Source organism: Semicossyphus pulcher, unplaced genomic scaffold, assembly GCF_022749685.1.
Source record: "Semicossyphus pulcher isolate SPU_LCO1_2020_fin unplaced genomic scaffold, fSemPul1.0.p SCAF_18, whole genome shotgun sequence".
NCBI lineage: Eukaryota > Metazoa > Chordata > Actinopteri > Labriformes > Labridae > Semicossyphus > Semicossyphus pulcher.
In genome coordinates, this window is record NW_027211691.1 from 10,601,745 (window position 1) to 10,627,827 (window position 26,083).

Genomic DNA, 26,083 nt, shown 5'->3' on the forward strand with positions numbered 1-26,083 from the left:
AATAAATAATGGGAAGGACGGAGATTAAAGACTAATAATAATGTAATTCAATGGATTTAAATCGAGGCCAATTCAACTTTTTTTTAATTATTGAAAGTATCCCGAAATTGAAATTAGTTTTATTTAAGATAAGACCATCACATTTGTGTGTACTTTCATGTAGTTCGTTAGATATGAAGTATATAAAGTCATGCTTTCATCTCTTTCATTTTTCAAATTTCAGTTTTTAGTAGCCTACGGTAAGTTCCCAGATAAATGATAACTTGACATATTTATCCATACAAACATGACATTTTCATAGATTTTTATCTACTGAAGTTCTAACTTTCTGAAAACGTATTTTATAAAACAAAAGAAAACCATCATGGCTCTATATATCTATAGGGTTTGAAATGTATATTGACATGTCCATTTGCGTATATAAAGCTGAAACAACAAGCTTCCAAAAGATGTACACAAATTAGTGAGATGTATGTAATGTTTACTGGTAATGACGACGCTTTATTTCAATCAATATCTTTATACAATAATCAATCGAAAAATATATATATCAGACCTCCTCCAGTCTCATTTTGCTCACGTGACGTCACACATCGACACTCCCTTTCCCCCAGTAGAGGGAGAAAGATGGCGCCCACACACGTACTGAGATGCTGTCAACGGGGTTTAGCATGGATACCTGTGATTTTTATCGCCCTGGTCGTCTGCTGGTCGTATTATGCTTACGTGGTGGAGCTTTGTATATGTAAGTAGACGTCTTGCCGCAGTCTGTTACCTCATTAAATCCGTTAACCCGCAGATGTTTTCATTGTGCCGCTGTCCACACAAACATACAGCTGCTGCTGGCCAGCAGGAAGTGAATGGACTGCAGCTCAACAATGGTGTTGAAGCCTGTCCAAATCTAGATACTGCTAATTATCTGTTCGCTGCCATCGATTTGGGTCGACCCGTTTTTATGGAAAATTTGTTTTGGACAAAGAAAAACTTTCACAGTGCTGTTAATGTTGCTGCCCGTCTTTCTCTTGTTGTTCTGTGTGGAGGTGAATGGAGTCTGGATGGAGAATTAAACAGCTAACTAAACGGTGTTTGGCTGGCTATCCACATTAATACTTACCCTCTAACCAACCTCCCTGTAATAAGCTAATTAAATTCAGTAATGAACACGGGTAAAGTGTGGATTTGGCAAGGAGAGTGTTTTTATTTAAAGTATAGAAAATGTTGAAATATTATAGCTTAACATAGGAACACAATTTATTTTATGTTTTAATTTTGCATAATGTATAAAAACCTTTTCAGATAACCCCATTTTCTAAGATTGAGTTCTAAGGATTAACTTTATGTAGTTTTACTTAAAGCGACTGTGCGGAACTTTTTCGCTTGGCACACCCTGTGGACAAAGCCGTACCTCTGATCTCTTTGCTGATTTTGTCCTGTGCATGCTTAAGTGGTGGTTTTTAACAAAAAATCTCAGTCTTTCTTTAACTGTCATATGTATCACTCACTTTAAATATTTGCCCTGGAAAATGTAAATAAAGGTAGTGTGCAGTTAATCACTGACACCTACCCCCCACCAGCGGTTTCAGTCATTTAAAATAACTATAAAGAAATAATCAATCTTGTCACTGAAGGTCTGGTTTGCTTTTGTAGCTCATATAGAGACATCAGAATACATTTCAGTCTGTTTCATAACCAGTGAAAAACTCCTCACAGGAGCTTTAAAATTAGACAATATCTAAATAAGATTCCGAACTTAGTATGCAGTGTTTTATATGTTCCTCAGCTTAAAAAGTTGACCCGCCTCTGATTTAATTCTGCATGTCCAAATTCCCATTTTTGAGCCCATTGAGGATTGTTTTTCTCCCAAATTGGCACAAAAGGAGACTGAAAGGTCATTCAAGGTGTAAGAAATAGAAATCTGCTTACAAAATGAACAACAAGTCTTTAAAAGTGCTCAGAAAAAAAGAAATGGGTTAACGTCATCTGCAGAGAAAGTTTGTCTGATACGACAGCTTCAATGGACCATATTTTAGATTATGTGAATTTATCCTTTTGTTTTTTTTACTTGTCTAACACTTTTGCTTTTCCTTTTTCTCCTACAGTCACCATCCCCAGTATAGGAGAGCAGAGTAAGTGTTTTTGGAAATGTTTATTTAATACACGATTGGTGTATTTTTTCTGGACTGAGCCAGTTTGCTACTTATTGGGATAATCTCGCTCAAGTCCGGTGAAATATGCTCTGTACACTTAGCTAAAAAAAAAAACGGCTGGCACAGACAGAAAACGTGATCTCTCAAAGTGCTGAGGTCAGTCTGCTCGAAGCAGAGCAGCTCCTCATTCAGCATTAGCTTTCCTCTCTCATTAATTAAATTATGTAGAAGATCAGCCGTTCTACATATTGGCAGCAGGATATCTCCTACATATCAGACTGTATACACTTGGTGCTGATGCTTTGATCTTTGTTTCCCCTCCAGTCGTCTACCTGATCTTCTTCCACCTCTCCTTCATCATGTTCGTATGGTCTTACTGGAAGACCATCTTCACCCAGCCTGCCAACCCCTCCAAAGAGGTACAACAACCCAAATTCCCCATCACAATTCACTCTGTCTGCATGTCTGCTATCCTCACCTTGACACAAAGTCATATGAATTATAGAATATTCTAATTGCTGCATTTCCTCCTCCAGTTTTGCCTGCCCAAGGCTGAGAAGGAGCGCTATGAGAAGGAAGAGAGGCCAGAGTCCCAGCAAGAGATCCTGTGGAGAGCTGCCACCAGCCTGCCTCTGTACACCCGCACAGGAGCCGGAGGTACGCCTGTGTGTTTCCAACTGTAAACGAGCCAGAGGTAATGAATTGAGTTAGAGTAATAACAAGATACTGTTGTGTTGACATGATGCAGCAATCCGTTACTGTGACCGCTGTCAAGTCATCAAGCCAGACCGGTGTCATCACTGCTCTGCGTGTGACATGTAAGAAAATCACACACTTTTAAAACAATATCAACTTTTTTTTGTTGTTGTTGTTGTTGTTGTTAATGTTTTCTCTCCTTTGTGGATTCTCTTGCTATGTGTGTGTTTGCACAGGTGTGTGTTGAAGATGGACCACCATTGTCCCTGGTAAGTAACACCTGCAAGCTGTTGACATCAATCCCCTTTAATTTCATTAGTGGGATGCACGGTGGTGCAGTGGTTAGCGCTGTTGCAGCACAGCTTGAAGATTCCTAGTTGGGACGTAGGGGGCCTTTCTGTGTGGAGTTTGCATGTTTTCCCTGTTGGCTCGTTTGGTTCATTGATGACTCTAAAATTGCCCGTAGGTGTGGATGTGAGAGTGAAAGGTTGTCTGTCTCTATAGCCCCTTTCCCACTGGTAAAAAAACCCGCTAACACCCGGCTTTTTTGCATAGTGGGAAAGGCATTCAGACCCGGGTCAAATGACTCTGCAGTAGACCCGGGTAATTATCACCTCGGCTCCGATTGGAAATGATGGGAACACAAAACCCGGGTCAACATGCTAATCTTCTACCCATTTCTGGTGTTTCGGTTTAACTAGTGGCTATGTTAACTGGCGACCTTCAGCCGAATGCGTCTGTCGTTGTCGTAGTTCGTTTCCCATTTTCAACAGCTGCTGTAACTACGACAACCACATGCTATGCTCCGTCTGTAACTTCTGCTTCTCCGTGTCATCTCAGCTACAAATTCCGCTCGTCTCCGTCCCAGTAGTGCTCGAACATCGTTCCAAATGTGTCGGCGTCGAGTTTGATACACAGACTGAATGAGTAATAGATAAAATAAAGACCTAACCACCGTAACATCTTCACTGTTTACTAACCCTGTTTGCGGCGTGCTTGTGACGTCAGACGGTCACACAGCAGAAAAGAGACGGAAATCAGTATACTTCACTGGCAATGGGAAAACAGACAATCGGCATCTATAAAACCTGCGTCAACGTGCTAATTTTGGTGGGAAAGGGGTATCACTTTCGAACAATCATATTAACCACAGGGTTGACATTAATCCACTGTAGTTTAACTTGTTTTGACGTTGTGCCTTTACCATATCATTTTTCCAGCTTCAGTTTTCCCAGCATCTTTTCATATGCAACTGGTATCGGTATTACACTGAGTCAGTTTCATAACCTGTTAAAACTCCTCACTTTAGTCTAACTGATGGCCTCATGTAGCCCTCAGAGTAACACAAAGCCTCCTCTCTTTCCAAAGTTCAGGTTGATAAGATTTCCTCTCACAGGAAGTGACGTCTAACCTGACCTTTTCTCTGTGTGTGTGTCTCCAGGGTGAACAACTGCGTCGGATTCTCCAACTACAAGTTCTTCATCCTCTTCTTGGCCTACTCGCTGGTGTACTGTTTGTTCATTGCAGCCACCGTACTGCAGTATTTCATAAAGTTCTGGACAGTGAGTAATGCAGTGAAAGTGAAAGTGTGCGATGTTGCAGGGGATGCAGACCGGGTCGCATGCGAGCATCCTCTGAGTGCATGGTGCTGACCGCTCCTCTGTTTCCCTCTGTCCTCTCTGACCCCGCGCCCTCCGACCCCTCACTCTCTCTTCTGTTATCCCCAGTTCTCGCACACTGGCCCATTGTTCTCTGATCTCTCTCTTTTCTGTCTCCCCTCTCCGCTATCCAAACAATCAGTCACACCACTCACCCATGTGGTCGCAAACACCTCCTCTCTTCTTTTCTGTTTCCCCTCTTTGATTTCCTCTCATCTCTCTCCTCTTTCATCCCTTTGTTCACTCCATTCTGGGCACACTTTGTACACTCACCCACTCTCTTTCTTTCATTTTTTCCCCCCCTTTCACCACACTTGGCCTTGACTTGTAGTTGCCTGCTCACTTCCAAGTGCCTCCTCCCCCTCCCACCTTTTTCTCTCCTGGTGTTGCTAACCAGTCTCGTTTCTGTTTGTACTAAAGCTTTGCCGGAGGAAATCGGCAGAGAACTGCCCAAAGGTAACCAGCTGTCCTCCAAAGCCTTTAGTGTTGCCGTGCCTCACTATCGGCCATTTTTGTTGTGATGTGCGTGCAGTGACGTGGCTCACTTGTCATCTTTTCTCATTCCTCTATTACTCAGCCTCTTTCCCTTCTTTGTACTGTCTCTCTTATTTCTCCGTCTTTCCGTGAATATCCTTAATGTGACTTGGTTATTGATTCCTGTATTATTCTCCTCTTCTCCCATCTCTCCCCCAGAATGAGCTGCCAGACACTCACGCCAAATTCCATGTCTTATTTCTCTTTTTTGTGGCGGCCATGTTCTGCATCAGTATTTTGTCCCTCTTCAGCTACCACCTGTGGCTTGTAGGGAAGAACAGGTCCACTATAGGTAACAAACACGCACACGTTCAAAAGATGTTTCTGTCATTTAAAACTTGTCTCTGTACGTATTCATCCAGCATTGATTTTCAATGTATTAACACATTTTAAAGCGGTTTCAACCGGTTTCAGCAGTTATTTGTTCCTCTTTCCATGTCGCTCTCTTCCTGCAGAGGCGTTCAGAGCACCGGTCTTTAGGACAGGCTCTGATAAGAATGGCTTCTCTCTGGGTTTCCGGAAGAATATCGCTCAGGTCTTTGGAGACCAGAAGAAGTACTGGCTGCTGCCCATCTTCACCAGGTAAAGTAGACGAATATAGAATTAAAGATGGAGCTGTACAGACTGTAAAAGGATTTAAAATTCAAACTCCTACTAGAACGAGGAAGATGGTTGGTGCCTTCTTTTTACAGCAGGTTGGGTAAACACAGTCAAGGTTACAAAACTACCGTCATTTCAAAAGGCCAGTGAAGAAAAATATGTTCATGTCATCACTGTTTCATTAATCAAGTTCTGGAGCAACTCTGCCCTGCAAATCACACGAGCCTGCTCAGATTAGATGCCTCAATACTCTGCGGCCCGCCGTGGCAAAATTATTCCTTCAGATTCCTGAAGTTGCAATTAAACAACTCCGCGAAGGTGTCCACTCCAAGTGAATGTTAAGAAAGAGCTCTGAAAAAGTGACAGGAATCACAGGACATCAATCACATGTGAAGTCATGGCAACCAAATAAACAGCGGGACCAGTTTACTCTTACTAACAGCAAAAGAGGGTCCAACATCGGACGCTCTCTGTCCACACACAATCATATGCAGTTCTGTTACACAATGTAATAAATCCTATTGTGTTTCTCTGTCTGTCCCTATTGTAAAAACATTGATTGTCGCTGTTTATAAAGCTTATAAAAAGGTGCTGATGTAATTTGGTAAGACCCTTATGAGACAGGGAGGGGGTCCAGAATCTCAAGAACCAATACAAGAAATCACACCCTCCTTATGGGATTTAACTAAACTGTCATGGGAGGAGAACTTGGATGTTATACTCTCTGATGGCAGCAAGGTTTAAAACACATTATGTATAACACTTCTCTCTAAATACGTGCTGGCCTCAACTAATTTGAAGTGGCACAAATTTCTAGAGAAATTCCCTGGCACTGGCATCGAGTTCCCAAGATATCATCGGTGACTTGATCATGTGACTTGATGATCTGGTCATGCAATTTACTGGGGAACTACTGGGTGAAGATTTCTGAAGCAATTCCCTACATTTACTGTGTAACTGAAACAGCACGATAATTGCTGTCCTTTCCTGCCTCACTTAAACGCTGGGTCAAGCGAGTGCTCTCTATGAATCTATTAGAGAAGTTGAGATATATCAGAGTAGCTCTTGGGATAGATTTATTAAAACCTGGGCCCTGTTTATTGAATCTCACAGAGCGTACCCTTCACTTGATAACTGTTTATCTTACATACCTAGACATAAGGTGGCCTGCTCGATCCGGTAATGCAGTACTGAGATTTGTTTTGAATAGGAGCCTTAATTCTGTAGACTGAAAATCTAAAAGGAAAGTGTTAGAACATAATTAAAGCCTGTGCGCTCACATTTTAGCACAGTGCATTTAAATTGGCACCAAAAGGGGAAGAAAAACAATCTCTTGCTTCTTCTAAATATCAGCTTAGCTTTATTGTTGCTCCAGTTGAAATCTAACCCGACCCCAGTGTGTGTGTTGCCCTGCAGGCTGAACACACCTCACTCATCTTTCTCCTGTCCTCCTGTTACCCGCAGTCAGGGAGACGGTCTGACGTTCCCCACACGGCTGGTCAATGCTGACGTAGAGCAGGCGACGGTCACCCTGCACCCCGAGCCCAATAAAAGGTGATAAATCTGCGCAATAAAAGCTGCATTATCTGACAAGAGGCTCTGAAAAGGATTTATGCTTTGGAAGGGATTGGCTCATTTTCGCTTTTTTATTTGTGTTTGCAGTGCTGCTGAAGCCCCTGCGAGCCCCCTCAGCGACTCACAGAACCGCCTCCTGAGCAACGACCAGCACGCTAACAACGTCGGAGACCATCTGGCTAATAACACCCTCAAATCAGGTGAGCGCTACCAGGGATGGTGTTATATCACAGGCAGAATTAACATTAACAGCTCGCTATGTGGAATGTGTCACCTTATTGCCTTTTTGTGTTCACAGCTGAGAGTGAAACCATCACAATCTCCATGGAGAGCGAGTCCTAACCAGGTGAATGGGAATAAAACGCTCGTCAGATTTTCTGAATTAAAGTGTTGCTAATTCACAATTATGTAAATGATCAGTGTAATCAACAGTAATGTACCTAATCAACCTTGTTTTGTTCCTTCTCTGCCGCAGGAGAATCTCCTCAGTCATCTAATACGATGCCTTAAGAAACCCAACAGTTTAGTGTGTCACGATGGCAACAGTCAGACCCTTTCAGAGTAACTATGGAAATGCATTTTTCATCCATGGCGTTGGCATTTTTCGCATGCAGTGTCATTTAGCAAAACCTCACAACTTCCCCCACAGGACATGTGGTACAAGCTGGTTCCCTCTCACACACATACGCTAACATTTATGCATATTCCTTGTGTTTTTTTTACTCTTTTTCACAAATGGAGCATTTATCGATGTTAAGAATAATGAAGAATCCTTGAAGAATATGAGCTACTTTCGGCGTTTAATGTGCCAAAAGCAGAATTTTCTCGGCACAAAGCTGCAGTGAAGATCTAGAGCTGGAGCAGCGCGTGTTTTTTGTTTTGAACATTTCTCTCTGGTGTTTTTAAAAGAAAGGCAGTACATCCCGTGAAGATGGATCGGTTTACCTTTTGTGATTTTATTTTTAACTCCTAATGTTGGGGTGTATCCGTGGTCCGCACCTTTTTCCAGATGGATGTTTCCCCACGCCAAAACCCGGACTATCTTACAGAGGACTCTACCGCAGGGAAGACTGTAGCCGGGTTTTGGACGGCGTTTTTTGGATATCAGAGCACAAGATGGCACATTTGCACTTTGTCGATTATCAATGTCCATCAAACAACGTGCTGCTGCTTCTTTTATTTGAATCATGTCCAAAAAGCATCGCAGGTATAGCGGATGTTGGATGAGCATGTGATTTATGGCGTGATGTTTGTGTGAATGTGTTTAACAGTTAAAGTGGCAGTCTTTTTTCTTTTTAACTAAAAGAATCAGCTTTATGTGTTTTCGTGGCCAACTTGTGTTCAAACATGCTGCTTATAAACGGACAGTTTGACCTGAGAGATGTATTTCACACGGTGCAATGTGCAGCATCCATCACTACCTGTTCTTCTTGTGTCATCCGCCGATCAGTGATTCAAAGCCCTGTGTCCACATCCTGTTTTTTCTACAGCTCAGCGCTTCGACCTTTACTAAGACTACAACACTCATTGCCAAATAAGGGCTCTGACCTCTGAACCTGAAGTGTTTACAACATCGTAGCTTTATCTTCACTGGCAAATGTCATCATAACCAAATTCTACTTACGAGTCATTGTGGCACAAGATTTTATACAAGTCCCTCCTGCCTGTCGTGGGCCATGATGTCCTTTCATTGTCAGCGTTGGCCAGCAGGTGGCGACATGTGATCTGCCCTCGTTCTTCTGACCTTCATCAACATGTGGCTCAGGGTTTAATTCACTTTCAGTCTAATTTGCAGGTTCTTGAGACTTATTATTTACTTAATCTGCAATCTTTTCTTGAAATAACTCTAACATTTAATTTGAAATGAAAGTGAATTGAACCCAACTGATCCACTCTAAAATGACAGGTGTCCCGTAGCTTCTGCTCCTCTTGTGTGCACCCAGGAGTCGACTCAGTGTTGTGACTTTACTTGTTAAAAGAGCTAGTGTAAAACTTGACAGTGAGATGTGTTGTGTCGGTGTTGAACATCTGGCATGTGACGGACAAACTCTGTGAGAAAGCATTTATAAAGTTGCAGTGAATCAGATTTTATCTCATATAGGGATGCACGATATTAACGGCACATCGGCATCTGCAGATAATGGCTTGAAAATGACATATCAGCATATATGTCATTTTTTCTGGCGGTATTTTTCGCAAATAAAACAACGCTTTAATTATGCCGAAATGCTCGATGATTCCTTAAAAAAGCTTGACGTAACTCGGCGTGAGTGTGCGCGCGCACTGCCTTGGCAAGGTTATGATCAACTAATAACTCTTAACTAACAGTTAGCTCACATTCAAGTCTTTTTACCGGACTTGATAACATCAAACACGCCCAAAATACACTCGCGGCCCATGCCAACGCTAACAGAGTGTAACATAAACATCAGTGCAACTAACCTGCATATATTTATGGTTGCACACATGATGAAAAGAGTCTGTCATGGATCACTGATGTCTCAGTAGGAGGTGCAGTAAACGAGTCCGGGCATGTCTCCCTCACTGCCGTGTTTCGGGGGGGATGCTGCATTCAGGTGCGCTCAGAAATGTGAGTTATCAGACATGTGACCTTTTGTACAACACCTCTTCCGTATGCATGAAGAAGGGTGCAAGATGTCTGCAGTGTGGCAGTTTTTGGCCACTACAATAAGAGTAGGCATGATATCAATTCCACTACAGGGGAGACTTGATGTTATTAGGTGCAGTTAGGTATCGAAATCAGCAAAAAGGGTTGGAAAATATCGGACATCGGCAAGAAATCCAATATCGTGCATCCCTAATCTCATGTATTTCACGATATGTTCACAGAAAACCAAATAACAATTGTTCAGGAATGAGTGGCATCCTTTTTATGTGCAACTTTGTGTTTCACACTGGAGGCGGAAATGACAAATTCCTGATGTCTGATCCCTGATTGTTGCTGGACGAGCCTCCTTCTGACTTTAACCCCACGAGACTCTGGTGAAGTACAAGTTTACAGCTGTTTCTCTCGTGGGTTAGTGATGTTGTACGGTGTGTTTATTGGTGATTATTGTCACAATTGTGCTGAATGTACCACACACGAAACAGTGAGGGTATTAGGTAATGACAGAGCGTTTATGTTTACGTTTCATCCTCCCAATCATGTTTGACCTTTTTGAGCCCGAGTGTATTTCTAATTACCAAACAGCGATTGGAGGATGTTTATTGCGTGCTCATGGTGGCTAAGTATTCGAGTGGCAGAGAGCAATGAGCGATCCAAGCCAAGGTTATGTTCCGATCATGTTAAAAAATTTTCCTAACGTCACAGTTAAACTTTTGGTTAGAGAAAAAGACAAAAAAAAAATACTGTCATCTTACGGCCACTGATTCTGAAACATCGGACCTGTCGTCTTGTTTTACAAATTGCCTATATTCTCTCTCTAGGCTGTTTGGCCTGGAGACTAAAGTGCGCGTGTGTATTTTGTAACGCTTAATCGAGTGTTCTTTTGTAATATTGTCGTCTTGGCAGAAATGCTTCTGTGCAGCCATGAGATTTTTACATATCCGTGTACATATATAACGTCTGACTAATGCTCAAAAGCATGGCGCCTAACTTCTGTAAAAACGTGTTTTACCATGATAACCGGGAGTTTGGTGTTGAAGCAGACATTGGGGTTTTTTCAACTATCGCTAGGTGCGTCATATTTTAAATCAGCTTTACTCTGGTCTGTCTCAACTTTATAAATGAAGCCATAAAAACTCCAAACTGAGGAGTCTCAGCCTGATTTCAGTTTTTTTCTTTAGACTGAAAATATATTTGACGTCTGTACTCACTCAGATGACTCATAACTTGCTTATTGCTACCTTTGGTTTCTTTTTGTTACAATGTCCTATTTTACAACGTGTGTATATATATATTGATAATGTAAGAAAAAGACTACATATATTTTTCTTGTCTGATTAATTTTACTGTTCCTATTTTGTGAATGAAGTACATGCCTCCACACAATTAACGTGAAAATAACAATAAATGTTTTTTTAAAACTCCAATCTAAATTTGCTCTTGTAAGTTTTTCTATCCATCCATCCATTATCTATACTGCGTATCCTGTTCAGGGTCGTGGGGGGGCTGGAGCCTATCCCAGCTGTCATTGGGCGAGAGGCGGGGTACACCCTGGCCTGATAGCCAGTCAATCACAGGGCTGACACATAGAGACCTTTCACGCTTTCATGCCTACATGCAATTTTAGAATCAACAGTTAAACTAACGAGCATGTCTTTGGACTGTGGGAGGAAGCCGGAGTACCCGGAGGGAAGCAACACATGCACAAGGAGAACAGGCAAACTCCAGACAGAAAGGCCTCCTGTCCCGAACCGTGATTCAAAACAAGAGCCTTCTACTTCCAGACATTCTTATTTATTGTGAAAACCCGCTGCCTACATTACCCACAATGCAACCCATCATTTTTACAGGCTGGAGAATAGGGTGTGATATGCTAATAGCGGCTAATGTAGCCTGGAGCTGCTAGAGCAGAAATTAGTGGGCTATGTTCTTCACTTCCTTCCAACTCCACCCCCTCCAGTTTTTTTTTTATATTTCCAAAGGCTGACTCTAATGACATCACTTGAGTCAGGTAATTAGACTTCGCACAGCTACACCACAGCTTACCACAACAGCAACAACAACTTTTTTTACTCAGCAGTACTTCACAAAGCCTTTAAGTTGCATTTCCCTTTATTTGTTTAAAATGTGAGAAATGTATTTCCATCACCAACATTTTGTATTACAGGAGAATAAGAAAAGGTTTTTCACAATGTCAATTTGTGCATAAAGAATGCTCAGTATTTCATCCGTTGGTGCTATTCTTGGACTGCAATGTAATCTGATGTAGGCCTAGGTTTTGCAATGATGCAAACACAGTATGCAGGCTGATAGGAAGTTGTGTATCACCTCGAGCTGTCGAGGAAAGACAGATAATTTAACAAATAAACACTGATGTTGATATCCCCAGAAACAAAACTAAAACAGCCAAATTGTTCTCGCTCTCAGTATTTGAAGGCAGTATACAAACTTTGAGGACTGGGATTCAGGAACCAAAATGAACTTTGACCTTTGGTATCAGTCTAACACGCAGGCTCTTGACTTCTGCTGGTGAGAGTGTTGACCTCTCCTCATCCTCTCAAATCCCTCCCTCTTCATTTCTTTACTAAATCGCCTGACAGTTCCGTTTGTAAATCTTATTTTAGGCCTTTTGTGAATCACATATGTTCTGCAGATCTGTGCAGCATACTGACCAAGGTTATAATAGCATGACATACTTTATAGTGTAATGTTAAAGCCCCCCAAAATGCTGCATTTGATAGAATTAGGAAATCATTGTTTCAAATGTCTTCAACAATTTTACAGTACACAACTACTTCATATAAAAAATGTATAAAATCAAGCTTATCTTTATAAAATAGTCTGAACAAGAGCCCTGCACAGAAATATTAATAACAATATAGTAGTATAAACACTAAAAGATTAAAAGAACTACGGTTTACCTGCTTTGTGAAAGTGTAAAGTGTTTGTCCACGTACATGTGAGATAAAAGCTGCAGAGTTAATGACCTCGGTGTCAAGTTGTTACACAGAGTAAACCATGACTCCTACCCCTGCAAGGCCACAGCAGCCGCAGTTTCAATAAAGACCTTTGAATGGTTTAAACATTAAAGGGAAATCCACCATTAAACATTGATTTTAGACAAAACCCACAAACAAAGTGTCTCTTGACAGCAAATTTATGCAACCACCCGGCAGTTTTTGGAGCTGGTCCACTGACTTTGAAGACAGATTTACATGAACGTCTGTCTTACAGATGTTCCATGAATCACTTCCTCAAGATTTCCATAGATGACATCATCTCCAGTCTGTATCAAAAAGTGGAGCAAAATATGGATTTACTATAGGCAATCTTTCCCTAAATGTCCTCTTTATAAAACTGTGTTGTTGCTGACGATCACTCTGAAACTTTCTATAATTTCCTAAACTCAGGCCAGTCTGGACAAATCCTTCCTGATGATGTGGAACAGAAACATAAGCTAAGGTGTGCCATGATGCAGCCAGAACCAGCAGGAAGGAAAGTTGCTCAGACTTGATTTGAGTGATTCGATGATGATGAAAGTGAGACAGAGGTGGGACTCACAGTACATTTTGTAAGAAAGGTAAACGCATCAACACACCTTAGTTAGGATGTGTGTGCCTGTTATCATGCCCCTAATCCATCTCTCGCAACCATGGCGCAAATGTGTTAGCACATGCCGATCAAGGGTACTGAGAGCAAATAAATAACAGTGCCTTCAAGTTGTTTTAACCTCCTGGAGCCAAGGTTTGCCTGAACAGACAGGCACATATGAAACACAATAAAACCTGGGTATAAAGCGTGGGTCACAGATGCTGTTCAGAAGTAAAAACAAAGAAGAAGAAGCAAAGAAAGTAAAAGCTGGAGTAGAGAAGAGGAGATTTTTGTGCCCATTGGATCATGTCTAGTCAGTATAATAGTCGCTTTAATTCAGTGATGTTTAGGGTCTCCATAGTGGCCTCTCATTGATGTGGGAAATTATTCAAATGGAGCGAAAAAGATTCTTAACAAATACCTCACATGACGATGCCCCTGCACACATCGCTATGGGAACAGGGGGGCATGTGATTAGAGTGCTTGTCCACAGGCAACACACACACACACACACACACCTACTGCAGTAAACATTCCAGATTTAATCAGGATATTTTCCTTAGAAGACAAAATTCTGTGTCTATTTTAATCAGATGCAGGATGTGTGTTTTTCTGAGCTCCCTTTAGAGCTATTAAGCAAGCAAATACCAAAGATGGTGTACTTATGGCCACAAACTAACTACAGAAAGCTCTCAGAAGTTGACAACCAAAACCCAGACCACAAATTAAACATTTGAAAAAAAAAAAATTGTAAAAAAAAAAGAAGAAAAAAAGAAACAGACACAAAACAAAAACAACATGAAGTCAAAGTGAAGGAAAGGAAGGCAAGTCAAATGCTTTCATTTCTCCTTTCATTGGGGAAAAAAAAGCGTGACATCCCACAACCCCACGTTTTTACGTCAATTACACCGCTTGTGGTGATTGTACAAGCAATCACCGTCCTCTGACAGAGGGAAGGAGGCGTGTCCACGGATTGCAACAAGTGTTTGGGGTGCCCTGCAGGCACTTAATATCCCTCTAGAAACTTACAGTACGTCCTTTGGATCTGTCGAGAGGAGAGTCAGCGCTGCTCCTCACTTTTACCCACCGAGTGTCTGTGAATGTAAGCGGCAGGAGAGATAATCGAAAGTTTTATTTGTGGAAAATCCTCCGACAATCAGCAAACATGAGTAATGAATCCACCGTAGTTATTGACCCGAGCTGCAGGGAGAAGCCTCCTCTCGCCATCGACATCATCCTCAGTGAGTAGACCTAACATCTCTAAGTTTTATCCCCCAGATAATGTCTTCTCTTCTAACCCGATCTGGTGTTGATTAATTGGGTCTTGATGGTCCCTTGACTCAGTTAGGGATCTGCTGGGATGCTGTTGGACGATTGTCTCTAATCTGTAGCATATTTTGCTTCTTGGTGGGCTGAAGCTGCCACTTTTTGAAGAACGAAAAGATGTAATATTATTCCTATGGGGACTCCCGGATCCTCCTCAAAGGATCTTCCAGATCCAAAGTTGTGAAATATTCCCTTAACATTAGGCTGTTGTGTATCCATATAAATAGCCAAATTAAAGTCACAATTCCAGTCTCAGTGGCTCTTTTTCTACAGATTATCCAATAATCCACTTCACCAAGGTATTGGAGATGTTAAATTTTTTGGATTATCCATTTCACTCCTCATAACCCTCCTCAGCCTGCAGCACCATACAGAGAAAATCCACTTAGACGGGGGGGGGCTAAGCAATATTTATGACTTAAATCCGTAAGTAGTAAATAGCTGAATAAATCATAAAAGTGTGCTTATATGAAAGCCAAGTAAGCTTCTTTTTGTCTCCTTTACAGATTTGACTTTTATTATAATTTCTGTTTATTGAACAAACCAAAATTGTACAATATGGTAACGACCAAATGAAGCTGGGTAAAGTCAGTTTATTGAGTAATGTGTGTCAACTAGAATGCTGAATACACTGTATACTACAATATATAGACCTGATAGGACTTGATCCATGTATTCACTGGGATAGTATATCTGCAGACAGCGTTTGGTTGGTGGAACACTATGGGAAATTAGTGTAATAGTAAATGTTAGCTACATATTTCAGTAGCTTGCTGGTAGATCAACTACAGTAAAACTACACAGCAATTCAAGTCGTTCATTTGCTTTTTCTGTTATTTTTTGTGTAGTTGTTGGGCCATAAAATTAAAGAATATATTTAAATTTGTATTTTGATATTGTGTCGCCACTGTACCAGGGCCTCCTTTGACCATCTCTGCAATTTTCTTTTTCTTTTGACCCCTGTGAAGGCAAGCCCAGCCAACAGATTAGTATTCATAATCGCTATTTGTTAACAAACGTTTGGAGAAGTTGTTGCTTGCTTTTAGAAGTAACCTTGCTGCAGTGATTATTCCTGTTGGGTGCAATCTAAAAACATAGACTTTTTAAAATATATTTTTAAAGAATCCTTGTTTTTTGGCTTTTGCCTTTTTTTATTGGGCAGCTGAAGAGAGACAGGAAACTTGGGGAGTAGAGAGTGGGGGATGACATGTACCATATGTAGGGATGCACCGATACCAGTATCGGGTATCGGGCGGTATCAGAGCTGAAGTACTCATACTTGTAAAACTAGGACGAGTACCGCACCTGAATACCACTTTACGGCTTGACCCTAGCCTCCCGTTAGTTAAGCAGGTAGGCAGAGAAGGAGCAATGTCACTTTTCAGAAAAAGGCTTAGTCCTCACAGACAGCACTAACATATGGTTACTATATTGTTATATTGTGTAATACTGAAATCCACTGAATGTGTTATAGGTTACACAAAAGTAAAATGTATGGCAGTGCCATGTTTGTTTGTTAAGTAAAACAAAGTTGAGCGATAAAATGTCAGCAACAGTTGCATCATTATGTCGATTTACTTTGTTACAGTCAGAAAGTGAGGAACATCTGATGAAAAATGCTTTTAAAGTCATTATGAGAACTGTAATGATATTTTTAAGCACTCATATTGGTACTCGCTATCGGCAAGTACCCAAATGTAAGAACTTGTACTTGTACTTGGTATGAAAAGCAGTGGTATCGGTGCATCCCTAACCAAATGATCGTCAGAAAGGGAGTCTAACCTGTGATCAGTGCGTTGTGGACTGAAGCCTCTATACATGGGGCGCCTGCTCTACCAACTGAGCTAAACCAGAACCCCATAATAGAATATTTTTTAATAGAATATTTTTATTTTGCATTAAACTCATCTGAATATGGGACTTTTTGTATTACATTTTGTTATATTTATTAATTAATGTTTTGCCTTAATTGATCAGACAGCTGAAGAGAGACAGTAAACATTATGAGAGGAGAGTGGGGGATGACATGTAGAAAAGGGCCAAGGGCAGAAGTCGAGCCTGTTGCCGTTGCGTCGAGGACTGTAGCCTCTGTATATGGGGGACCTGCCCAATGTACTTTTTTTTAACATTTTAATACACATTTAAAATGTCTATGTGATCTTTTTTTTTTACCAATTATATTTCTCCCTCAAGGAGCTTTGCTGTAGTTTAACTTCTTCCAGAGTGAAGTGATTGGTCTCCTGCAAAGATATGATTCCAAAGAAGCTTCCCCAACACTGTCTTCAGATATTACTTCTTATTATTGCTGTCACAGATGTAGTGTTTTCTTTTTAAAAAAATCAAATATAAGGGATCATTATTAAAAATGTGTTTCTAAAAAACATCTGTTTTTCTCAAATGTTTTAAACCTTTTTATTTGGGGGCTATAGTACCAAGTACCATCTGGATCAGTTTGTCAGTAGGAGAAACGATCTTTAAACGGCATAAAGCTGAAGATGCTTTGCACATCTGTGGTTGCATAAGCTGTCAGATGATCAAGGGTAGAACTGACAGAACACAGAAGGACAGAAATAGTTTCAGGAGAAAAAAGGAAACAATAAAACATTATTACATTATTATCCAAAATGAAGCCTTCTTGACAAATCCAATCGGAGGACATAGTGACCTCTTGTGCAAAGAAATCCTCAAAATAGAAATAAATGTCTGTGTGGTTGCTTGTTTGTTTTTGTGCTGCCACCATTATCACTAATGACTTGAGATACCAGTGAGTAAATGAATCAGATAAAAATACTTGCAATTACAGGCAGCAGGCTGAAGCAATTTACTCAACCTTTCCTCCCACTTTCTGTTGTGTTTCTTCTGAAACATGTGTTTGACTAATTTAGTTGGGGCCACATGTGTCCTTTACTTTATTACTGGAAATTTCCTGCTCCCGGCTACTCTTGCTCACTGTGCACTGATCGTGTTTATTTGCTGTCAGAATAGAGCCCGGGTTTTGTAGAACAACTAATGCTGTTTCCTGTTGTACAACCAATTTTGTCAACTTGTGAGCTGGGCCAACAGTCTGAATTTGGTTTCCCGTGTTGCAGTTGTCACTTTACTTTTCAATTACTTGAAGATCAACTTTAAATCATTGTTGACTCTGCATACCTCAAAGAAACGCACACATTCTGTATTCGTTTATGTATGAGGCTCTGTTTTACTTTAAATAGGGCTTTCGTAACTTGCCCTGTAGCATGCTGTTTCCAGTGTAGTCACATTTTCTCATTCAACAATTCTTGCAAGCCCTGTGACCCTATGTACTGCCAACAATAATCATTTTTGCATTTTTCATTAGGCCCAAAGCATGAATGCCAGCGATTGAACCTCAAGTACTGGCTTTTAGTAAAACATCTATTGAATGAATTTTAATGAGATTTGGTACACACATTTAAATCAATTAAATTATATTGGATTATTTTTATTTGGTGATCCTGTAACTTCTGTGCTGCTGTGGTTAAGTCACACAGAAGCGCTAACATAGCGGTAACATAGACTCTTATTCTTGTTATGATTTGTTATAATCTTTGCTGTAAATCCCTTTGTTATTTCTGGCAGTAATTTATTTATTTAACATGTTAACATGCTAAACTACAATGGTGAATATGCTAACACTATAAACTCTGCTAGCCGTCAGTACTTTAGCACTTTGTTTTTGAGTATTTTAGACTTAGACTTAGACTTAGACTTAGACTCAACTTTATTGATCCCTTTGGGATGACTCCCTCTGGGAAATTCAGTGTCCAGCAGCTTATACAGTACAATACAATAGGAAAGAATCAGCACACAGAGGGTAAAAAATAAAGATCAAAATATATATATCTATCGATATATATATATATATATAAAAAAGTACAAAATTAGATAACAAAATATATAAAATATACACTCTTAGAAAATGTACAAGTAAACAGTGGGTAATAGTTCAATTAAACTAAATTAGGTTATTGCACTGTGGTATTAGGTTATTGCACTGTGGTGAGAGATTATTGCACATTGACAGATTTTTATTGCACATATGACCCTTTGAGAAATAAATAAATATTACTATTGAATAAAGGAGGATAACTACTATTAACTTTGTGAGGTGAATTAGTGGCTACCGCTTGTGAGAGAGTCTGTCCCTGTTACCTCCTCCCCCTAAGTGAGGAGTTGTACAGCCTGATGGCATGAGGGACAAAGGAGTTCTTCAGTCGGTTAGTCCTGCACTTTGGAAGGAGCAGTCTCTCACTGAACAGGCTCCTCTGGTTGCTGATGACGGTGTGCAGAGGGTGGCTGGCATTGTCCATAATGTCCAACAGTTTGTTTAGTGTCCTTGTCTCTGCCACCGTCACCAGAGGGTCCAGCTTCATGCCGATCACAGAGCCGGCTCGCCTGATCAGTTTATCCAGTCTGGATGTGTCCTTCTTGGATGTGCTGCCTCCCCAGCACACTACAGTGTAAAAGAGGACACTGGCAACCACAGACTGGTAAAACATCCGCAGCAGTTTGCTGCAGATGTTAAAAGACCGCAGTTTCCTTAGGAAGTACATCCTGCCTTGTGTCTTCCCGTACAGGTGGCTGGTGTGTGTTGACCAGTCCAGTTTGTTGTCCAGACACAGCCCGAGGTATTTGTAGGAGTCCACACTCTCCACCTCAGCTCCCTCTAGTAGGACTGGTCTCGGCTTCGGTCTGGACCTCCCAAAGTCTATGACCAGCTCCTTTGTCTTAGAGGTGTTGAGCTCTAGGTGGTTTGTGTGGCACCAAGCAGCAAAGTCCCCCACCAGACTCCGATACTCCTCCTCTCTGTCGTCCCTGATGCATCCAACGATGGCTGTGTCATCGGCGTACTTCTGTATGTGACACAGCTCTGAGTTGTGACAGAAGTCCGAGGTGTACAGGGTGAAGAGAAGAGGGGCCAGCACTGTGCCCTGGGGGGCTCCAGTGCTGCTGACCACAGTGTCAGACGTGGTGTCCTTCAGCCTGACGTACTGTGGCCTGTCGGTGAGGTAGTTGGAGATCCAGGCCACCAGGTGGGGGTCCACTCCCATCCGGTTCAATTTAGCATGCTAATGCTGACATTTAGCTAAAAGCATTGCTGTAGTTAATTCAGACAGAAGTGCTAGCATTGCTGTAGACTCTTATTCTTGTTACAACTTGTTATAATCTTTGCTTTAAGGTTACTTGTTATTGTCTGGCAGTAAATTGGTTATTTAGCATGCTAACATGAACATAAACTACAGTGATGAATATGATAAACAATTGACTGTGCTAACCATTAGTCTGTTAGCATTTTCTATGTGAGCATATTAGCAAAAAAAGAAAGAACTGCTGTGCACAGTTTAAGTCTCACAGAGCTGCTAGCATGGTGGTAGACACTTTACTTTACTGAGAAATGTCTTTGAGGCTACTTGTTATTTTCAGTCAGTATTTTTTTTAGGATTATATATAAGGGTTAATATTGTAAACATTATTCTAGCTATGAGCATGTTAGCATTGTTATTGGGAGCAATGAGCATGTAAGCATGCTAATGCTGACATTGAGTTCAATGCACTAAGCCAAGTCACACAGAGCTGCTAGCATGACTGTAGACTCTTTTCCTTATTAGGAATTATAAGGTCAGTTGTTGTTGTTTTCTGGTAATAATTTATTATTCAACATGCTAAACATGCTAGTGGTGAATTTGGTAAAAATTAATATGCTAACCATTAAAATGTTTCTCAAATATATGGTCATGGTGAGCACGTTAGCATGCTTATGTTGCCATTTAGGTTAATGAACTGTTGAGCCTGAGTACAGTCTCACAGAGTTGTTAGCATGGCTAAAGCTGTACTTTTACCTGTCATTACTTGAGGCTATTCTTTTATTTTTGGCAGTAATTTATTCATCCTGAATAACAATTTAAAGTACTTGATAAATGCGTTGACGACATAAACGCCCATTAGCTTCTTTTTAGTCAAATCAATGCTGGAGAACAACATGTTGGTCAAGAATCACAGCTAAAAAGCTAATTTCTCATGATTTCCCCTCTCTCTCTCCAGAGTTGGACATCTTCAGCATCATCCTGTACTCCGTGCTTACCTTCATGGCTGCAGTGTCCTTGCTGATCTACATAGAGGAGTGTATCTACATCTATAGGAAAGTGCCTAACCATAAGAAGAGTGTAATCATCTGGGTGAATGGGGCAGCACCGGTAAGAAAAACACTGTGAGAAACTGAGGATAGCATTAAGAAAATACTTTTTTCACACCCTTTACTGAGGTGGTCTTAATATTCTGTCTCTTCACATGATGATTCTCTCTCCCTCCTTTTGTTTTCAGGTGATTGGCGCCATGTCGTGTCTAGGGATGTGGATCCCCAGAGCCACCATGTTTACTGATATGTTCTCTGCCTGGTGGGTCTCTCTCTGTCTGCTTCTCTTTTCTCACTTTTCATCTCTTAATGTGCTGTGTGTTTTGTTACCAACAGAGCCCCACAGGAAAAGATCAGAGGGGAAACTTGAAGTTTATACCCTACCAAATGTTTTACAGAAACCATTCAGACAGTTGTGTAATCTGTGTGGAACTAATGGTTATAATTATCTTTACTTCTCTACTGATCTTTCCTTGTAACTCTCCTCCATTTGCTAATCTCCCCTTTTATCTCTCTGAAGTTACTTCTCCATCGTGGTGTTCAAGTTCCTGATCCTGATGCTGGAGGAGGTGGGAGGTGACGAGGCCTTCCTGAAGCGAGCAGGGAAACATAAACTAAGGATCAGCACGGGTCCTTGCTGCTGCTGCTGCCCCTGCCTTCCATACGTCGCCATCACGCGGTAAACAAACCTGAAATATACACTCTGTGGTTTTAATAATCGATACAACTTCTGCAGTTAAGGCTTATCATTTCTAATAACACTGTTGGTTTGAGCAGCCTCTGAGGAGCACTCGTCTGAGGCATAGGTTTAGTTTGATAACAGGAGAAACTGTCTGAATGTGGATTTAGAAACTTCATCCTGTTATTGTTGGCAAGACAGAGAATGTTTTTTATCAGATTGAATTTTCCAACAGCTTTGCAGTCAGTCGTGTAAATATTGATATAGAAACATGAGGTTCATTTGTTTTTCGACTGTGGATACTTCAGCCATCTTTAGTGAGTGTTGTGGTTGTCGTGATTACTGATGCATATGAAGCACAGATTCTCACAGCTTCTAATATGGTAACAATCACATGGTGGTCTAGGTGCCAGCTTTAGCACAAAGGTCTTTGGCCTGTTTGAAGATTGTGTAACCTCACAGATCGTCTGTACACACAACATAGGATGAGGACTGCTATTTTGTACTCTGAATGCAGGGTGAGGACACTGCTGGCCGTTCAACTTTTAGCTAAATGCGTATCACATCTTAGTATAGACTGACGTCCCAACATTCCCCTTTCTGGCTGGGTGAGGATTGGCTGTATTTTCATAATGAGTCATAGTTTATTGATAAATCCATCCAGATGAAAGTAAGGCTAAAGTCACATTTTTCCGCAAACCACTTGTTGTGACTGTTCGTCTCAAGCTCGTACACTCTGTCTAGAATAAGTGCAAGTCTCTATAAAAGGATCTGCATGCTGGCGTCAGTCAACGACAAACAGATGTGATTACGTCTTACGCTCTGCACTGCTTAACATGCTTTCACTCAGTGGAAATACACAGAAAATCCTTTTATGTTTAACCTTCCTGTTCAATGCAATGAGGGTGATAGTCAAGCCAAGATAATCTCAGCCTTTTTGTTCTCTGATGCAGAGCCCACTTTCCTGTCAACAACTTTCAGGATCACATGTGGTTTGTTAGAAAACACTTCGCTTTATAATAAACCAGAATCCATCCCATGGGAACTTTTATGTTATTGCAGCACACGCAAGAGACAGACATGCTGAAAGTCAATAAAGGTATGCTCAAGGCCACTCTGAATTGTTCAAAACTTCCTGTGGTAATAATCAAGAAAGGGGAATTCAGGGAAGTTCTACCTATTCTATTGTTTTTAAAAATGCCACTTGAGACCATCATCACCTCCTGTTAAATATTTTTACTTTGTTCCAACCTTCAGGCGCTCGCTCTTCCTCCTCAAACTCGGCTCCTTCCAGTTTGCTCTCCTGAAGACCCTCTTCACCATCATTTCAATTGTCCTCTCGACCAACGGGACCTTTGACCTGGCCGATGTGAGTCACTGACATGGAAATGCTGATTGACAATTCCCCATGCTATTGTATATGTAATTTCTGTTTGTACCAGTAGTTTTCCTGTCCTCATGCTCTTAAAAGATGAGTCATTAAGCATTGTTTGCTTATTTTATTTACTTAAAAACATGCTGAATTAATGTTTAAGATAAGATAAGCTTTATGGATCCCCCCCAGGGATAATGTACTCGTAACAGCAGCTCACAAAATAGGCAAATTAAATTAAGTACTCAAGTAATGAAAATAGACCAAAGTACAGGGAGCAGTATGTACATGTTTACCTTGTAAATACTATACTATACTATAATTCAGTTTCGCTTTCTTTGGTGGCACCTATGGTGATTATTGCGGAGCACACTTCCCAGATATCCAGACATGTGTGACATCCAAGGATTTTCCTCGCTGATGGTCGCTTTCCTTTTTAGACTGTTTGCCTTCATCTGAGCGTCGAGTTTGTTGCTTGTTATTTGGATTTTCACTTATTTTTGAAGTTGTTTCTGTAGTCATCAATCTTTTCTTTGTTTGTTCAGCCGTAATAGATTACTGTTTACTTGCAACACTTGCAGAGACCGGAAAAGCAATTGCTTAGCTCCGCCTACCCTCTCTGGCAGACCAACCACTGCTGGGTGATGGAAAACGCGACACTAACGGCGCTTTTGATTTATTTCCTAGAAAGTCGCCACAGACACCCAGTCTTGTAATACTGCAAATGCAAAGGCTGTCATCAGTGGGCCATAGGCTCAATCACCATTGTGTTACCTCATTTTGCGATAGATGGTGACTAAACAGACATTTATTTAAATGCAAATCTTTCAGATTATTACTTAAATTGTTAAGAAATGATCAAGACATTAATGAGCTTTAAGTAAAGTTAGTTAATGCTTAATGGATCTTGAAGTACTGATTTTCTTAAGTGCTTAAACTACCTGAAATCTGGTAACATAGAAAAGATTATCAACTCTTTGTTAAATGACTACTTACAGAACATTCTTATTAGGGTTCATTTGTGGCATATAAATGAGTGTTGTAACCTAGGTAATTTATAACCTAAGGTACAAAAGTCATCAACGAAAGCCTCCCACCCTCTCTGGTCTTTGGTCTTTTAATTCAGTTGCTGCCATGACAGCCTCTTAAATAATCTACTAAGTGTTTACTTACACTCATAATGACTAGATTATTCCTTAGTACCAAGCAATGGGAATTTATGACACATCCTGTATTCATTCATGGATAGAATAATCCAGATTTATGAGGTGCACATTACTTCAGCATGTGTTTTCTTCTTTGTTGTACAGACAGTAAAATTTAAAATTGGAAGGGAAATTAATTGTACTTAGTGTAGAGGACAATAGAGGAAGAAAGCCAACTACACTACACTGCAAGCATTATTGCTAAAAATGTGACTATAATTGTTCTGTCCCCCTTATCTCAGAATTATTCTCTCTTGTTGTCTTTGTTAACTTCCTGACTCAACCTGTGTGTGTGATTGCGTTTCAGTTGAACATTACCGGAGCTTCTATATGGATCGGCCCATTTGTGGGCATCTTGACGATCATTGCCCTGTGGCCTGTAGCGATCATGTTCATGCACCTGAGGACGGCCCTGCGCACAATCAAGATCATCCCCAAGTACGCCATGTACCAGGTAAGACAAGAGGGATGCTTTAAACACATGCTGGAAACTTCTACACTCATAAACAGCTGTACACACACTCCATGATGAGACTCTATATGGCTGGCTGTGGGGTAAACATACATTTCTAATAACGTGTCAGGTTATTGGGCTGTCAAAGCATTTTTACAGGATTTTCCAGTATTCTGTTTGTCAGGTTAAATAGTGTACATGTGTGTGTGTGTGTGTGTGTGTGTGTGTGTGTGTGTTTGTGCATTTATAGCTGGTGCTGATCCTGAGCCAGCTGCAGACTGCCATCATCAACATCTTGGCTTTAAATGGAGCCATTCCCTGCACTCCGCCCTTTTCCGCCACAGCCAGAGGATACAGTGAGTCAACATCCATCCTTACAAACAATCCTTCAATTTTATTACCTTTTCGATCAACAATGAAGCAGTCCATCCCGATACCAGGGAATAACTCCTTGAAGTTCCCTTTAAATTGCAGCTCCTTATATAGCTGACCTTTGTTTTCACTTGTCTCCACAGTGATTAGTCAGCAGCTCTTGATCCTGGAAATGTTCATCATCACGCTGGTTACACGTCTGCTGTATCGTCGACAGTACGATCCGTTACCTGAGGAAGAAAATGAGGAGTGCGAAGACAAGTTGGCTCCCATGCCATGAGACTGCTTGAAAACTGTGTGTGTGCGTATGTGTGAGTGTATGTGCGTGAGTGTTTTTATTCCCAGAGTGTGTTTGATTTTATTGATTATATATAAGGTCTGAAAGAAGAAGGTCTGAAATTTCCACATTATGTCTTGGAAACACTGTGATTTTATTACACAAAAAACAAGTAAAAATGTTGGTGATACTTAACTTTATGTCCGGTTGTTGTTGTTTCTGTCAAGGAACTGCTCAAATAAAACTCAAATAAACAATTTTTTAAATACTTTATTACTAGAATTTTATTTTCTGTGTATGATGAATTGCCTGTCTGCTGGTTGACAAATTACGCGCTTTCCCATTTAGGGCCTTCCTGTCGAGCGTGACTAAAAGACAGCAATTAAGTTGAAGTTGTGCTGAATCACTGTAGAGTTTATAGAGCATATCAGTTCAGTTTTATGAGTTAAAAAGAAAAACAGGAAATGATCGATCACCACTAAACCCTTTAATAACAGCTGTCTCTTTGTGAGGCTTGATTGCACATTATTTTGCAACATGTTGTCTTGTGTTAACACCAAAATACTTACTGTCAGAATTACCATCTGTAAAACTTTCTATGATGAAAGTTCAAACATTGAATGACTCTCTATGTGTCATTTGTTCAAGGATTTCACCATTTAGCTGCCCCTTCACACCGTTCTTTATTATCTTATGCCGCTAGGTGTCAGTAGAAACTCGATAACCTCCGTAAAATTGCGTGGGCTACTTTTTTGCATTTACACTTGCCTGTTTTAAAGGTAGTTGACATTACAATAGTCTAGCTCGAAATTTACACATT

General features: G+C 40.7%; 2 protein-coding genes across 3 annotated transcripts; both read left to right on the forward strand.

Annotated features, from left to right (window-relative positions):
* Positions 1-621: 621 nt before the first annotated feature.
* zdhhc20b (zinc finger DHHC-type palmitoyltransferase 20b) lies at positions 622-11,255 on the forward strand. 2 transcript variants are annotated; one of them, XM_069667425.1, is made up of 14 exons: positions 628-745; positions 2,100-2,126; positions 2,472-2,566; positions 2,684-2,804; positions 2,896-2,965; positions 3,080-3,112; positions 4,285-4,405; positions 4,922-4,957; positions 5,195-5,327; positions 5,491-5,617; positions 7,100-7,189; positions 7,298-7,410; positions 7,509-7,556; positions 7,686-11,255. In XM_069667425.1, exons 1-13 carry the CDS (start codon positions 628-630, stop codon positions 7,550-7,552), a joined length of 1,128 nt encoding a protein of 375 aa, XP_069523526.1. In that variant the 3' UTR covers positions 7,553-7,556; positions 7,686-11,255. The 2 variants fall into 2 exon arrangements, with proteins under 2 accessions (XP_069523527.1, XP_069523526.1); XM_069667426.1 differs by lacking the exon at positions 4,922-4,957 and having other exon boundaries at positions 622-745.
* Positions 11,256-14,412: 3,157 nt separating this feature from the next.
* On the forward strand, positions 14,413-25,512 carry slc51a (solute carrier family 51 member A). The gene is made up of 8 exons (XM_069667602.1): positions 14,413-14,668; positions 20,814-20,965; positions 21,093-21,166; positions 21,425-21,583; positions 22,841-22,952; positions 24,468-24,614; positions 24,865-24,970; positions 25,130-25,512. The coding sequence occupies exons 1-8, from the start codon at positions 14,593-14,595 to the stop codon at positions 25,264-25,266; spliced, it is 963 nt and encodes a 320-aa protein (XP_069523703.1). The 5' UTR covers positions 14,413-14,592; the 3' UTR covers positions 25,267-25,512.
* The last annotated feature ends 571 nt before the right edge of the window (positions 25,513-26,083 follow it).

Bases quoted from the DNA above. Each gene is read 5' to 3' on its own strand.
- zdhhc20b (XM_069667425.1), top strand. From the start codon at position 628: ATGGCGCCCACACACGTACTGAGATGCTGTCAACGGGGTTTAGCATGG. The intron at 746-2,099 runs GTAAGTAGACGT...TTTCTCCTACAG, and splicing joins CGTGGTGGAGCTTTGTATAT to TCACCATCCCCAGTATAGGA. The intron at 2,567-2,683 runs GTACAACAACCC...TTCCTCCTCCAG, and splicing joins CTGCCAACCCCTCCAAAGAG to TTTTGCCTGCCCAAGGCTGA.
- slc51a (XM_069667602.1), top strand. From the start codon at position 14,593: ATGAGTAATGAATCCACCGTAGTTATTGACCCGAGCTGCAGGGAGAAG. The intron at 21,584-22,840 runs GTAAACAAACCT...TCCAACCTTCAG, and splicing joins CCATACGTCGCCATCACGCG to GCGCTCGCTCTTCCTCCTCA. The intron at 24,615-24,864 runs GTAAGACAAGAG...GTGCATTTATAG, and splicing joins CCAAGTACGCCATGTACCAG to CTGGTGCTGATCCTGAGCCA.